Genomic DNA, 17,523 nt, shown 5'->3' on the forward strand with positions numbered 1-17,523 from the left:
GCAGTTGCTATTTAATTTATGCTATCAGATGTCAAATATTAATAGAGCAATGCAATTAGTTATATGCCTCTGATTAAGTTTTACAGAATCAAATATCACAAAATAAAATTCCACTTAAAACTCAAAACTTCCAAAGTTTAAACACAAAATAACATTTACTTTAGAACTGAAGTTTTTTTGTTGTAAAATTCTACAAGGTGAGAAACATGAACTCTGTTTTTCTAGTAATTTAAGACTTGTAAATCTTGCCTTAGCATTAATTTGTGTGGACTACCAAAACCAACCATTAAAACAAAATATTGAAAAACCAAAAAACAAAATAATCTTGCCCTGGCTGGTGTTGTTCTGTGGTTAGAGCTTTGGCCTGGGCATGGAAGGGTCGAGGATTTGATTACAGGCTCTGGTCAGGGCATGTGCCTGAGGCGACCAGTTGATGTGAGGCTCTCACATCTGTTCTCTCTCTCTCTCTCTCTCTCTCTCTCTTCTCTCTCTCTCTCTCTCTTTGTGTCTCCCCCCCTTCCTCTCTCCCTTCCACTCTCTCTAAAAAATCAATGGGAAAAAATATCCTCGGGTGAGGATTAACAATAATTACAACAAAAAATTCTTAATGGGAATGTTTACAGTTTAAATTGATGAAAAAGAGGGATGGCTGTATCTATTTTGGGACAAACTGAAATAAGCTAATTTGATTACTATATTCAAGTATCTATTGTCTTTAAATATGAATAATTTTTCAAAATAGTTAAAGATGTGCTAATTTGGATAAAATGCTTTAACACTACCATTTTATTATATTGATAACTGAGCCCCAAAATTCACTTTTAATAAAAAGTTCTATCAAGGAAATAATCATGAACATACTAAAAATTGCCACCCCCAAAAGTCTAAGAAATCTTTAGTTCTTAATAAGAGACCAGTTACCCTTTTAAAACTGAGATTATCTGATATTCCAATAGTCTAATTCTTTGGTGTGCTGTTTCTAGTTATTTTAAAACTCAAGAATTCTGACTACTGCTAAGGAATAAAAATTTGTTATATTATTGCTATATTATTGAGCAGTGTTTGTTTTTATAATCATAATAATAGGCTATCAAGAGTTATTTTTCAACAGGGGGTAGGGGAGGCTGGGGGAAGGTCAATGGGGGAAAAAAAAGGATATATATGTACTACTATGTGTAATACTTTAAACAATAAAAAAAAAGAAAAAAAGTTATTTTTCAAACCAAAGAATTTATATTTTTCCATAGTCAGAATATACTAATATTTATTAACTAGAGGCCTGATGCACGAAGATTCGTGCAAGAATGGGCCTTCCTTCCCCTGGCTATCGGCACCGGACTTCTGAAAAATATAATGATTATTAAGAGTCTAGAACTGGACAAACAGGTAAATAAAATGTGACAGAAAAGACTAAGGACCATTTCCATTTATAGTTTACACATCATAATGCAATCAAACTATCTAAAACATGTTGAATTTTCACTCATCTCTTTATAGGATGGGTCATTTCTAGGTATCAGTACATTTCCCTAATAATTATCCTGTGACTTAGAATATGATACTAATTAATAATGATACTCTTTTAATAAAGAGTTCTATCAAGGAAATAATCATGAACATACTAAAAATTGCCACCCCCAAAAGTCTAAGAAATCTTTAGTTCTTAATAAGAGACCAGTTACCCTTTTAAAACTGAGATTATCTGATATTCCAATAGTCTAATTCTTTGGTGTGCTGTTTCTAGTTATTTTAAAACTCAAGAATTCTGACTACTGCTAAGGAATAAAAATTTGTTATATTATTGCTATATTATTGAGCAGTGTTTGTTTTTATAATCATAATAATAGGCTATCAAGAGTTATTTTTCAACAGGGGGTAGGGGAGGCTGGGGGAAGGTCAATGGGGGAAAAAAAAGGATATATATGTACTACTATGTGTAATACTTTAAACAATAAAAAAAAAGAAAAAAAGTTATTTTTCAAACCAAAGAATTTATATTTTTCCATAGTCAGAATATACTAATATTTATTAACTAGAGGCCTGATGCACGAAGATTCGTGCAAGAATGGGCCTTCCTTCCCCTGGCTATCGGCACCGCCTTCTCTATGGCTGGAGCCGCCTTTCTGCCTTCCCATATTGCCGGGAGTGGCTGGGGCAGTGCGGAACATCTACGTCCCACCCTACCCCAGGCAGCTCGACACCTGCATATGCAAATTAACTCTCCAGCTTTGCTGGGTTAATTTTCATACTCACTCCTGATTGGCTGGTGGGCGTCACAAAGATATGGTCAATTTGCATCTTTCTCTTTTATTAGTGTAGATCAGAGGTCCTCAAACTTTTTAAACAGGGGGCCAGTTCACTGTCCCTCAGACATTCCACACATGCGCACTGCGGGCCCGGGATGAGTCGGCTGCTAAGCAGGACAGGCAGCGGTGGCAAAAACACCCGGCGGGCTGGATAAATGTTTTCAGCAGGCCACATGTGGCCCGTGGGCCGTAGTTTGAGGACCCCTGGTGTAGATCATCCTAGATATTTCTTATACTTAGTCCTTATTTTCCTACTATAGGAAAACAGTCTATTTTGCTATGTATCTTTTAAAAATCTATAATGGCTTTTGCTTTTGAAAAAAATATTTAATTCTTTTGTCTAGCACTGCATATTTCAGTGATTAAAATTAAACTAAACCATACTACCTACCCAGAACTGTATAGGAGAACATTCTCTTGTAGAAGAACTACATTACATTCTAATGTAGTCAATAAATAACTACATAATAAGGTTAAAGAGTGTTTGAAAATATAAATTAAGTTGATTAAATAGGTAAAAAGCATACATATTATCTTTGGATGTATTTAACTCATTAAGTGTTATATAACTGCAACAATTGGAATGTTATATATCGGACCAAAACACAGAACTACATAAACTGATTTAAGGAATGAAAAATATCAGGACATACTAGACAATTAAGATGAAGAAAGGGTTGTTCCCACATTTATTCCTAAGAGGTTTCTGAGGAATAGCTTCTAAAATAGTGATAGTGGTGGTCTTGCTAACTCAAGAAAAAGCTATAAACTCCTTATCTGTACTGTTATGAATTCCCTTTAATAATTTTGTTCTTCCCCAAATGAACATATACATTCAACATATAAATGAAAAGTAACTGATAAATGCTTTTTATAATAAGGTACTTTATCACTTATTACTAATGGATATAATTATTTCATTTTAAATGTATTGTAACAAGGACAGTTTAAAGACTAGAAAACATTAAAATATATTGAGGATATATGATTTTTAAAAATGCAAACAAGGGACATCTTCCTCAAAAAGGATGAATAAACATCCCTGGAAAGTGCACTCCCTCCACACTCCCCTTTCAGTGCAGACTACATTGTAGAAACAAAATCTCTCTTAGAGAACTAGTTGTGAGAAATAATGACCATCCCTAAAGATATTAAACTCTCAATTTGTACTACTTAAGTGAATATTAATTATTCTTAATGTAAAGGTTAGCTTTGGGGAAAAAATGAGCCTTTGAAAATTTCAGTATTAGGTCAATCTAGTTGATTGGCATTAAATACAAGAACCCAGGCATTGTCTATGCTTCTTATAGGTTTAAAAATCATTTCAGTCTACTCCCAGTTAATTTCAAGCCTGTGGACAGAACTGAACAATGTGAACAAGTCTGGTGATGAAACACAGATTAAGTCCTTAAAATATCTTAATTTCACAGTCCCCTGTCCCATATAATTTATGTAAGAAGCACCAAAACTGGAGCCAAGGTCTGAACAGGTAATATATAGCAGGAATTATAATTTAATCACATCATATTAAACTCTGTAACATTCTCTATTTTGCCTGTTGATATGTAACATAGTTAAGTTCATTACAAGCATTATTTCCTAAGACTTAGGGTATAAGTGATTCTTTTCAAGTATTACCACTTATTTAATAGTGTTTTTCTATATCTTAACATTAAGTACTTCAGTGATAAGTGTACATAATGCAATACATTGTGCCATTTCCCCCTTCCCTGTGTTAAGATATTAACAGAATCAATTCATAAAACTAAAACAACTATCAAAACTGAAACAGGCTATCAATATCACAGATGCATGTCTGAGTAGGTCAACAGCATTTCCCACTTCACATGAATGTATTTTCATAAAAAAGCTTTCTTTAGGCTAGTAGCAGCAGCAGCTCTTCAGGACAAGTAGATCAGAAGTTTCAAGTGAAAATGATACTGAATTACTCTAGGAAAACATCAATCCACATTTCTAATAAAGGAAGAAAACTGCTGGTGTCACCTTAACATAAAATTATGCATTTTCCCTTTCAACGTGTGATTTGGTTCATTTACGTGATGAAAACAAAGCTTTTGGAGTTCTCATGACACACCAATGAGATGGACTGATTTGTCAAGGAACCTCTTATTTGTTTTAATATTTAAGTTAGAACAATACAATAACTAAGAAAAAGTCAGTGCCCCAGTGACTTTAAACCACATCAGTTTCAATATTTGTTTTTCAAAATAATGATCAGTTATATCTATGCTTCTGCGACAATAGTGCAATACAGTGTACTTTCCTGAATAAGAAGCTGAAGTTTATCCAAGTAGAAGCTTTAAATAAGGTAGACTGTGGCCAACTACATATCAATCTTGCATGTGATATAAAATATATTAGGAAAGCTTAAACTGACTTGTAAATCTATATTCAGCTAAAGCTTCACATAAGCAGCAATGGAAATTAATAGATGTGTACTCAATATAAAACACTTTTCAAAACTACTCCAAATAACAAATGACAAAAAGTGGTCAAGAACAACTCAACATCTGTTGTGTGTATCAGATGTAAAAGAAGAATGGATCCCATGGTTACTTGCACTGTTTGAATTATGTGAAGGTAAATTTAAGACTTAGTCCACTTCCATCTCTCCAGAAGATTTAGTATGCTGTGAGCTGTCTTTTGTTGTATCTGGTTTAGTTTCAGTCCCACTCTGTCCATCCATCTGTCCGTTGTGTTCGCTATTAGCTTTTGCATTGTCTTCTGCAACCTCTACTTTTGGTTTGGGTTTGTAAATGATGGGGTTACAGAAATTATCCAGTTCCTAAAGACATGAAGAATATTGATTACATTAAAAATTCCACTGTTAAATTCCACATTAACTTTCTAAATTTCCATATAATTCCACATTCCTGAATTTATGTTAGCTCAGTTACATAACCAACTGAGTTTCTTCAAATACCTCAATGAGAGATTTACCTTCTGTGCTAGTGCATGTCAGTGGAACTTTTTAATCTTTAACAGTGGTTTTTATATAGAATCTTCCTAAAAATTGGTTCCTCATAATTTAAAATATAGTTTACTTCAGCAGGAATCATTATTATTTATTTTTAAACATTAAAAATTTTTAATTATATTTGACATACAATATGATGTTACTTTCAGATGTACAACATACTGATTCAACATATATACCTTATGATATGATCACCATAATAAGTCTATTAACTGTCACCATACAAAGTTATTATGGTATCATTGACTATTTTCTTTATGCTTTACATTTTATCTCCATAATGTCTTTATTTTATAACTGAAAGTTTGTGCCTCTTATCCTCCCCTCCTTCTTCACCTCTTATACCTATCCCTCTTCCCCTTCCTCTTTGGCAACCATCACTTTTGTTCTCTGTATCATGAAGTCTGTTTCTATTTTGTCTTGATTTTTAGATTGTACACATAAACTAAAATCATATGCTATTTTTCTTTCTCTACTGGACTTATTTTACTTAGCATAACACCTTCTAGGTCCATTCATGTTGTGGCAAGTGACAATTTTTCATTCTTTTTTATGGCTGAGTAATATTCCATCTTCCTTATCCATTCACCTATCAACAGACACCTAATTTGCTTCTTTATCTTAGCTACTACAAAAATGCTGTAATTAACATAGGGATGCATAATTCTTTTTGAATTACTATTGCAAATAACTTTTAATTAATTTCATTTAAATTTGCCTACTGCTCTGTTATGAGAATTATGTCAGCACCTATTTCATGAATTGATATTTCTCAACATTTACATGAAAACATACACACTAACTTTACTTTTTTAAAACAACTGAGTAGCCTTTTATGTTGAGAGAATAAACCATGAAAGTAAATGCAATTTAATAATTTAGAAGAAATACAAATATTTCTAAATTGTTGCTTTATTTATTTATCTATTTATTTATTTATTTCTATATACATATACCAAAAAGACTATTAAAATATTTTCAAGACCGGTGTCACAGAGATTGAGATAGGGATGGAAAGATAGGGAGTAACATCCTGGGGGAATGTTTTAATGGCAAACTGCTTTCATCATACTTAGCACTTCATTTGATGAGGAATAAATTATTACAGCTTCTTTGCAAAACTTTCTCAAAAGGAAAATACATTTAGTGCTCTATTTGATTAAAATAATACCTGTTTCTGTTAAAAAAACATCAGATACCTAAAAACATACTAGGTGAAAAATCACCTGAAATTCCATATCCTACAGATACTAACATTTTGGGTGATGATCCTTCTAAATGAATGTCCAGGCACACACATATATACAAATATATCCATCTATTAACACATTAATTTATACAGTGAGATAACTTTATATTCTGTAATCTTCATTTTTCACTCAATATGTTGCACACATCTTTATATATAAATAGATGTATCTCTATACTTAAAATATTTAATGACTACAGTGTGTTATATGGATGTATCAATTTATTCATTGACTTGCTTACTGATAGGTATTTTAGGTGTTTCCAATTTTTTGCTATTATAAACAAAGGTATTTAATCTGCATATACCTGTGCAATAATCAATTTAGGATGAATTCCTAGAAATGTGATTTCTGGGTTAAAGTGCCTACTCACTTTAAATTTGTATGCATATTGTGATACAATATCCCAGAAAAGTTGAAACAAATTTAACCAAGTTATGCAGGGAAAGCATTCATCTTCATACCCTTGACAATTATGGCAAGATTATAAATGTAAACACACAACTTCAGATGGGTGAAAAGAGATTTGTATTTTTTATATTAGTGATAAGGATGAACAATACTTTTTATATTTTCCATATTTTTATTGAACATGTATTTCCTTTGTCAACTGCTTATCCAATGTCTTTATTCATATTCCTACGTTGATGCTGATCTTTATTGAAAAGTTTGTGCCCTATTTTTATGTTTTCTATGATCAACTGAAATTTTCAGTAGTAATGTTTTCAGAATAGAAACTTTATCCTAGAAATAAGATTTTACCATAGGACTTAACACATTTTGAATTATGCAAAGACTGACCGTACTGCCAAGTTTACAATGGAGACTTAGAGGTCTTACCCAATCCAAAAAAGTCTAACATATTTGACAGTCAAAAGCTGGCAAAGTGCTTTATTTCATTCTGCCATTACACTTAAAAAAAAATTTTTTTTTTAAAAAGGCCTTGTGTGACTAATGAAATCAAGGGACAGAGATGACCCACCTAGAATTTTTTCAAAATAAAAAATTATGACTCCCATTAAAAAATTTTAGTGCTTGAACTCCTTAAAAAGAGAATTCTATGGTTTCTTACCTTTGACTTTGCAACTATTTCTGAAACTTTCACCACAGGATCTTGAGTGAGACTTAGTTTATTCTGTGCATTCATCTTACTGTTCAGCCAACCCATGGCTTCATTGATATATTTTTCAACTTTTTCCATTTCAGCAGGGTCCAAATGATCATATCTTTCATCCTATTAAAAAAAACTTTACTTAATTTCAGTAAGTAAATTTTATTAATAAAATTTATTGAATATATACCTTGCACATACCCATGTGAAGAAGCCACATACATGTTACATAGAACTGAAGAGACTGGGGCAAAATAAAAATCAGTATGGGTTCTTAAAAGGAAAGGCTTTCTGAAGGATTCAGGTTTAGAAAAAAAAAAAATGACTAGTGGTGAATATTCAAGGAAAGGTACTTAGCCAAAAAAGAAGCTGCATGGAATTGAATTTGTTAGGAAAGAGAAATCAGGGAAGCAGGCATATGGAAAACTAAACAGAAATTTCTGAATATACAACAAAACACTATAAAAAGTTGTTGATAAGGGGAATTGCATAATGCTGTCTGAAAAAGAGAATTGCAGCACTAGCTGGTTTGGCTCCGTGGACAGAGAGGGTCGGCCTGCAGACTGAAGGGTCCCAGTTTCGATTCCAGTCAAGGGTACATGCCTGGGTTGCAGGCTCGATCCCCAGTAGGCGGTGTGCAGGTGGCAGCCAATCAATGATTTTCTCTCATCATTGATGTTTCTATCTCCCTCTCTCGTCCTCTCCGAAAATAAAAATATATTTTTAAAAAAGAGAGAACTGCAGCTGCCACACATACAGGACACGATAACAAGCCATGGTTTAAATTGTTAGCCACAGAACCAGAAAAAAATGGGCAATGCAACATATGAAAAGAGGGTCTCCTGATGAACTGGAGATTGGACATGGAGATAAAGGAAAAGAGAATGAAAAAACACTCCAAAGCCAAAGAACAGAGAGGATGGTGATGCTTCATCAGATACTCGATCCATCTTTCTATTTGTATGACTACAAATTATGCACCCATCATCTCTCAGTTTCTGTTCCCCCTCCCCCCCATTTTTCTGAATTCCTTCCAACTTATGGATCATTGCTTAAGTTCTTCCCCATTCATGCTGTATCTACATTCTTAAAAACAAAAACCCACAAACTCTAGCCTTGAACCTCTTCCCAGAAATCCCAACTCTATATCCAACTTCCAAATTGATTTTCTATTTGTGAAGTTTGAAATGATGCCCTACATTTCAATCACCTCCCTACCTACTCTTCCCAGTAAATGGCAACTTCATCCTTCCAGACCAAAATCCTTTGAGTCATTTTGGACTCCTCTTTCTGTTATATTTATATAAATCTATCAGATCTTATTAGCTCTGCCTTCTAAATAAATGCAGCAAAAGTCTAACCACTTCTTCCCCCTCCACTACCCAAGTTCAAGTCTCCCATTGTCTCTTGTCTGTATTATTCTAATAATGGCTGCACTAGTCTCTCTGCTTCTAGGTCCCTACATAAATAAGTTAAATCATATTACTTTTATGCTTAAAATCTGCAATGGATTCCTATTCTCAGAGGAAAAGCCAAACTTTTCTAAAGGCCTAATAGGCCCTTTATGATCTGGTAACTGCTTACCCACCACCGTTTTAACCACAGTGGCCTCCTCGTTGTTTCTCCAGCATGTTCTCCCCTCGGGTTTTGCAACTGCTATTCCGTTTTTGTAGAACTTTTTTCTTAGAGTTATCATACATCTTGAACCCTCACCTCCTTCAGTTCTCCCCTCACATATATGTCATCTAATTAGCAGTCTGCCCTTCTGACAAATCTCTACCTCTGACAGTTCCTTACTTTTTCCGTAGCTCTTTATCACTATATGCTACCTTTTCCCACTAAAGCATAAGGTTCAATGTTTTTGTTTGATGCTGTAGTTCTAGCCCCTTGAAGGGAGTCTGGCACATGATAAAAACGAAAAATCCTTGAACATAAGTGTCTCTCTTACTTTGGATAATTTCTTAAACCTGCACTCTCAAGAAGACTGCTACAGCCTGGGCCGTAGTAATTGTATGGGAATCTCCAATACCACATTTGAAACAGTCTTGGTGTTTTCGCTGTCGGCTTGCTCCTCCTATCTTTCCATTATCCTTATGTTCTATTTGTACCTGTTTGGACAGTTAGGACGCTGACACTGGTAGGGATATTCACAATCTTTACCTGGAATCGTCTTCTAGGTTGCTTGGATTGCAATATTATCTTATAAATTTCACAAATCTTTTTCTGTAATAAGTAACCTCTTTCTACATTGTATAGTAAAAAGCACCATAGTTAAGAGTTTGTATGTTAACTTGGTACTGCTTAGGTGTTTTGTTTTTAAATATGGTTTTTATTGATTTTTTTTCTTTTTAGAGAGAGAGAGGAAGGGAGAGGGAGACAGAGAGTGAGAGATAGAAACATCGATGAGAGAGAAACATCAACTCGATCAGCTGCCTCTTGCATGCCCCCAGACCAGGAATTGAACCAGCGACCCCTTGTGCATGGGTCGATACTCAACCACTAAACCACACTGGCTGGGTGATGCTTAGGTTTTAATCCTGACCCTCACTATTTACGACCTTGACAAGTTGCTTAAGCACTGCACTTTTCTTATATATCCTTGTGAGAATGAAGTGAGATAATCCATATAAAAATGCTTCAAATTCACTAAGTGCTTGATCAACGTAAGCTATTATTGATACTCTTCTTGAATCTTTCAGGTGCTAGCTAGCCTCTCCTGCCCAGCCAGCATGGCTCAGTGGTTGAGCATCAACCTATAAACAAGGAGCTCATGGTTCGATTCCCAGTCAGGGCACATGCCCAGGTTGTGGGCTCGATCCCCAGTGTGGAGCGTGCAGGAGGCAGCCAATCAATGATTCTCATCACTGATGTTTCTCTCTCTCTCTCTCTCTCTCTTCCTCCTCCTCCTCCTCCTCCCTCCCTCCCTCCCTCCCTCCTTCTCCCCCTTCCTCTCTGAAGTCAATAAAAATGTATTTGTTAAATTCAATGTAATGGCAATGATAAAAATTGGGAAAATTATGTATTCCCTTGCTACCAAAATGAATATTTAATTTTTTTAAATCTTTACCTGAGGATATGTTTTCTTTGGTTATAGAGAGAGAGGAAGGGAGAGGGAGGGAGAGAGAAACATTGATGTGAGAAACATCGATTGACTGCCTCCTGTATGCACCTTGACAGGAGATTAAACCCTTAACCTGGATATGTGCCCTGACTGGGAATTGAACCCGACTCTTCAGTGCATGGGACAACGCTCTAAACACTGAGCCACACTGGCTGGGTGAATATTTATTTAAAGCAGGAGTCAGCAAACTTGTCCTACAGACCAAATACAGTCTGCCACGTTTTTAAATAAAGTTACTTTGGAATGCAGCCAGGCCCATTAATGTACATGTCCTATATGGTTGCTTTTGTACTACAATGAAGAGTTGAATAGCTGTATAGAGATAAAGCCTGAAAAGCCTAAAATATTTGTTCATTTAAAAAAAGTTGGCCCAGCTCGCATGGCTCCATGGCTGAGCATCAACCTATGAACCAGGAGGCCATGGTTTGATTCCAGGTCAGGGCACATGCCCTGGTTGCAGGCTCAATCTCCAGTGTGGGGCGTGCAGGAGGCAGCCAATCAATAATACTCTCTTATCACTGATGTTTCTATCTCTCTTTCTCCCTTCCTCTCTGAAATCAATAAAAATATATTAAAAATATTTAAAGAAAAAGTTGGCTAACCTCTGGTTAGAGGAAAAAAATGATAAGCTTAATTTTGTTAAATCTTATTGTTATATCCAAGTGGAGATATCATTTACATAACTAAATTTTTGAAGCTTAAAATCAGTGGAAAGGTCAAGGGTAGTAATATAGATTTGGGTATGTATATAAAAGAACCATGGGTACAGGGGATTGCAAGTGAGTAATAGACTGGGAGACAGAGGGAAACCAAAAGAAAAAGGACACAGGACAAAAATAAAGGCTAGCAGAGACCAGTTACAAAAAGGCCTGTAATAAAAAAGGTCCAAGAAAACCTCTCACTATGGATTTGATCACTGGATTAATTTGTAATGTGGTTTTAGGAAATTAAAAAAAAATTAAAAGCACATACCTGCACTGTATTTTAAATGCAGTAATATCATTTACTGATAATTCTCATAAAAAATGAAAAGTTTCAAGTTTGGTGCACAATGTCTCTGAAATTTGGTAGCAACCACTGTCACAGCTTTGTAGCTGAGAACTTTTAGATTTGCCCCACTCTCACCATGAACTCCACATGCCTTCATCATCAGTTGACTTTATGAATTCAATACCTTGTTTCTGTATGCTTCTATCACTTTCATGACAAGTTGAATCTTTTTCCCCAAGTCGGTTAAAGCTTTTGGTCTCTCTTCATGTTCCATGTATCTCATTTGAATAGGCTGACCATATTTCTGTTAACATAAGTAAATTTTTTTAAAAATAAAAAGTTACTAACAGAAAAAAACCTTTTAACAGAAGACATTGAATATTATGTATATTATGTTTATTAATTATTTTAAAAATGTATACTGTATTATAAATGCAGTGCTTTAAAAAATAAATCTGTATTTTTTCAGAAAAAAAACATCTTTGGACCCTGGAATGGGGAGTTTCTAAATGTTAAAATAGCCTATATAACATTCAGGAGAGGTAGAATATAGAAGAATGAGTAACTATTTTCTTTCAAATTGTTTATATACTTCAATAAGAATCAGTTTACTTTAGATGTTCAGAAAAGTTACAAAGGAAATAAAAGACAGACACAAGCACTTCTTATCACTTTTCTCTAATGTTAACATTTTATACCAGCACAGCGTATTAGTCAAAACTAAGAAACCAACCCTGGTACATTACTATTAATTGAAATTCAGACTTTATTCGGACTTCATCTTTTTCTGTTCCAGGATAACATATTGCATTTAGTCTATACATCATACTTTTTATTATAAATATATCTGAAGAAGAAGCAAGTACTGCATTTTAAATTTCTAAAAGCCATCTCAAAACAATAGTAAAGCCTATAAAAACGTATGTAGCACTCATTTTTATGGTTAATTATACATTTGAGGCAAAACATCCATTTGGGGTGCTTTTGGGCTTTTCCAGTTATTTCTATTAGCATTAGCTGCCTGGCTGTTCCTATGGCCCAAAATACATGCATTCTCTTAGGGAGATAGGGAGTAAAATCACCAAGAAGATAAAATGTGATAAAGCCTTGTATTGCTGTCATAAGCTTGGGTTTACTAGTTGCTTTCTAATTATTCCCTTTGGAAGTAATTTATTGGCATGAAAGTAATTGTTGCAAGATATCAACTTTTGCTTAACTTCCTTTGCACCCCCATCCTCCAGTTAACAGGTTGCTTTTTCTCATGTTCTAGAAATCCTTATTAATGCCATTATTTAGCTTCTATGTAGTCCCTTGCTACTCAAAGAATGATTTAGGGACCAACTGCATCAGAGTCTTTTAGAAGCTTGTTAAAACTGCAGCATCTTGGGCCCACCTCGATATACTGAATCATAATCTGCATTTCAGTAAGAGCCCTAGGTAATTCATGTACACATTTAAGCCCACTATGATCCACACTAAGAAGGAAAGACTAAAATTCCCTGTCATCCTTCCAGTCTGAGTTTCTAATCAAACTACTTTTTTTCAGGATAGGAGGAGGGTTGGGTAGTAAGGAGGTGAAAAAGGATTACTAGTGGTCTTTTCTTAAAATCATACCATTGGCCTAGAAAAAGGGAATCTGGTAACCACATCTCCTTATTTCTTTGTAAAAAGAAAATTTTTGAAGTTCTTCGCTGACCAAGTGTCCCCACAGTTGCAATGTGAAAATCAAACCAGTGAAGGGGGAGAGAAGCTGAGGATGCGTGACTTCTCTAATAAGAAGGGGTCAGGTTGACAAATCACTTTTAATAAGACATCTCAGAAATATATGGTTTGTTAAAGTAATACTAACATTCTGGTCATCTAAATATTTATATCTGAGTATCATGACAGACAAATATGATTATTATTTTATTTCAATTACATGTAGCATTGCTCACTTCTCAAAATGCTTTTTAAACCAGAAACATTTAGAAACATTTCCTCTTATACGTCTGCCTTAGTAATTTCTTACATATTTATGAAAAAAAAAATACACCTTACAACCAATTTTTAGGAAAACTTAATAATGTTCTATTTTATACTAACAGGGACTTTAAAAAGTTTACCTTTAGTTCTTGAAGCCTATCCACATAAACTTGTTTAGGTTGGTCCTCTCCTTCTTCATAAAGCCAATTTTCTGTCTCTTCCAATACTGCAGACAGTTTATTCAAGTCCTAGATATACATTTATAAGACAGTGACTAAAAATGCTCTCCTTAGAAATACAAGTTCAATGAAGGAATACTGTTTTCAAATATAGAAAACTGAATTTCATATTTTCTGACTTTTATTCATAAATGTTCTTCACCATGCTTCCACTAATTGGAAAAATAAGAACCATTCCTAAATGTGCTCAAGAAGATTGACAATAATGCATTTAACACATTTATTTATATAATTTGTATTAGCAGTCACCAGCAAATACTTAAGTAGTTCTAGTTAAAAACTGTAAAATTTATACTACTTTTTTTCAGACCTCACCTGAGGATATGTTTTTTATTGATTTTTAGAGAGAGACAGAGGGAGGGAGAGGGGGAAGGGAAGATGAGCGAGAGAGAAAGAGAAACATAGATATAAAAGAAACATCAATTGGTTTGCTCCCATATATGACATGATTGGTAATAGAACCCCAAACCTCCTGGTGTAAGGAATACACTCCAACCTACTAAGCCACCTGGCCAGAGCTAGACTTACTTCTTGAGTGATGAACTTTTCATAGACAGTGCCCAGCTTGTCTCTAAAATCATATACATATTCTTCAACAGCATTCTTAGCATCATTTCTCTCTTTCTCCAATTTATCTTGCATGATCATTTTCCCCTATTGAAAAAGTTTCAGATTAGTTGCCATTAAGAATATTAGGGAGTTAGGGATATGCAAATCAAAACCACAATGAAAATATAACTTCATACCTACTAAGATGACTAAGTAAAAAACAAAACAATTCTGGTGAAGATGTGCAGAATGTGATATACTTGTACACTGCTGTTGGAAATGTACAATGCTGCTGCAGTGACAAAAAAAGTTTGGTGGTTCCTCAAATAACAATATGACCCAGCAATTAGGTATATAGCCAAAGTAGCAACTCAAACAGATATTTGTATGCCAGTGTTCACTGCAGTAGTATTCATAATAGCGAAAAGGTGGAAGTTGTCCACTAACAGATAAATGGATAAATAAATGTATATATACACAATGGAATATTATCCTACAACAGAAGTTCTGATACATGTTACAACATGGATAAACCTTGAAAATATCAAGTGCAATAAGTCAGACACCAAAGGACAAATATTGTATAACTACATTTATATAATAAATATTGTATGATTACATTCACCTATTAGCCAATTTATAGAGACAGAAAGTGGATTAGAATTTTTATTTTATTATTTATTTATTTTTTAAAATATGTTTTTACTGATTAGAGAGGAAGGAAGAAGGAGAGAGAGAGACAGAAACATCAATGATGAGGGAGAATCATTGATCGGCTGTCTCCTGCACAGCCCCACTGGGGACTGAGCCCGCAACCTGGGCATGTGCCTTGACTGGAATAGAACCCGGGAGCCTTCTGTTCACAAGCTGATGCTCTATCCACTGAGCCAGACCAGCTAGGGTTAGAATTTATATTTAAAAAAAGCCACATAGACCATGTCATTGTACATACTCAGGGTCAAATTCTAGGTTTCCCATTTATTAGCATCGAGAAAAGTCAACCTCTCAGCCTCAGTTTTCTCATCCTAAACTACAGAGCATACTTCTATTTAGCTCATAGGGTTAATAAGATTGACAGAGACCACATAAAATATTTAGTCCAGTGCCAGGCATGTAACTGATGCTGAAAAAATGTTAGCCCTGAGAGGAAATATAATATAGTGGTGTGATATTGAGCTTTGGATACAGACTACCTGGATTTAAATTAAAGGTTACTCTCTGACCTTGAGTGATCTAGTCTACTTGCTCCTGTTTCCTCATCTGTAAAATGTAGCCTTATAGCAGTACCTACATCATAGGGTTGTTCTGAGGATTAAATAGGATATCAACGTGTTTAAGATGCTAGCAAAAATTAGTATTGTTATAATCAAAAGCAAAAAAAAAAAATTGGGGGCTAGTATTACTTCAAGAAAAAATTTTCACTTTAATAAAAACACTATTTTAAACACAAGACTTCAGTATACTGACATTTGTGAATTTAAAACAGTGAAACACTTAAAAACTTAAGGAACAATTTTATATGCAAAATTTGCCAGAATTGCACTTCCTCACAATCATTTCTTTGGAAAAATTAGTCTCAAAACATACAAATTCTGAATTATTCAGGGTCTGCAGGAATGCTTGCTTCACATAAAATGCAGCCTTCAATAACTAATGCATAAGTGATATAGGTAGGTACTAAAAAGAGCAAGTACTGTAAAGTCAAAATCTTTTATTTTTTAATTTATTTTTTATTAAATTTATTGCAGTGACATTGGTTAATAGTCAGAATCTCATGAAAAAATTCCTAGAATAATGTGCAGAAGATGGAAGAATATTAGGGCACTTCAAAGAAAACTGACTTTCTTTAATGCCAGCCAAGCGTGCAGAAACTAGGAAACACTACTTAAGTGTAAATTTTAAAAATAAAAATAACCAGACCTGTGTGACTCAGTGATTGAGCATCGACCTATGAACCAGGAGGTCACGGTTCAATTCCCAGTCAGGGCACATGCCCAAGTTGTGGGCTCGATCCCTAGTGGGGGTGTGCAGGAGGCAGCCAATCAATGACTCTCATCATTGATTTTTTTTTCTCTCTCTCCCTCTCCCTTCCTCTCTGAAATAAAAATAAATAAATAAATAAATAAATAAAATTACTTCTTATACAACTACTTATGTTAAAGAAACAAAACTCTTCAAGAGACTAAAATTAAACATTTAGACATGTAAGGAAAATTTCAAGAATGACAACAGATTTTACAAAGTATTAATTGTAAGTCAGAAAGCATTCTGAATAGAGCATTAATCTTTTAGGACAACACATTAGAAGAGGGGAGCTGCTATTACTTCCCCATAAGGTATCTGCTGGGTGTTACTGTTAAAGACAGAATAAAAGGAGTAGGAATCACTATTGTTAGACTAGTCTTCCTCTATAGTGGAAATATCATGTTTCTCATATAACTAAGATGAAACTGTACTGTACATGACATTAATACAGCTCAATATTTTGTCCAAAATAAAGTAGTTCAATGATCTATTTAATAATTTCTTAGGAGTTACAGACTAATTACCTCATTTGGGGGGATAACTGTTGACTTCTACAAAAATCTCAGAATACACTACTACCTATTTCAACATCAACTCGGATTTATATACCTCATTTTCAATGTAGCTATTGAGAAGATCTTGGCCCAATTGTCTACACAGGCTACTCTGGATAGGTAGATCAATACTCTTGACTCTTCCTTTTTTAATGGTCTGGTTTAATCGGTCTTGTTTGTCTGAGGGAGCTGTCTGAAAAAAAAAATAATAATAATAAAGTAAATTTCTAAAGCTAGTTTAAAAATAGATTTAAGAGTAATTTCAGATGAAACAAGAAAGTAAAATCAAACAAAACTTATCAACTATATTTTAAAATACTACTTAAATGCTGATAGTATTTTATACTCTGCACATTAAGTCTTTTCACATAAAATATATTGGGCTGGAAATGTAAATTAAAACCATAATGAGATG

The 17,523-nt window shown here is 34.2% G+C and overlaps 1 protein-coding gene across 1 annotated transcript in view; it reads right to left on the reverse strand.

Moving 5' to 3' along the window:
- Positions 1-3,086: 3,086 nt before the first annotated feature.
- Positions 3,087-17,523, reverse strand: part of HSPA4L (heat shock 70kDa protein 4-like) — a 54,874-nt gene continuing 40,437 nt past the window's right edge. Inside the window, exons 14-19 of the mRNA XM_005877763.2 lie at positions 17,164-17,301; positions 14,509-14,634; positions 13,882-13,989; positions 11,961-12,080; positions 7,627-7,788; positions 3,087-5,112 (exon numbers count right to left, since the gene is read on the reverse strand). Of these exons, the coding sequence (XP_005877825.1) occupies positions 4,921-5,112; positions 7,627-7,788; positions 11,961-12,080; positions 13,882-13,989; positions 14,509-14,634; positions 17,164-17,301 (846 nt within the window). The 3' untranslated portion in view covers positions 3,087-4,920. The remainder of the gene's footprint in view (positions 5,113-7,626; positions 7,789-11,960; positions 12,081-13,881; positions 13,990-14,508; positions 14,635-17,163; positions 17,302-17,523) is intronic.

This window comes from Myotis brandtii, unplaced genomic scaffold (assembly GCF_000412655.1).
Source record: "Myotis brandtii unplaced genomic scaffold, ASM41265v1 scaffold53, whole genome shotgun sequence".
Taxonomy (NCBI): Eukaryota; Metazoa; Chordata; class Mammalia; order Chiroptera; family Vespertilionidae; genus Myotis; species Myotis brandtii.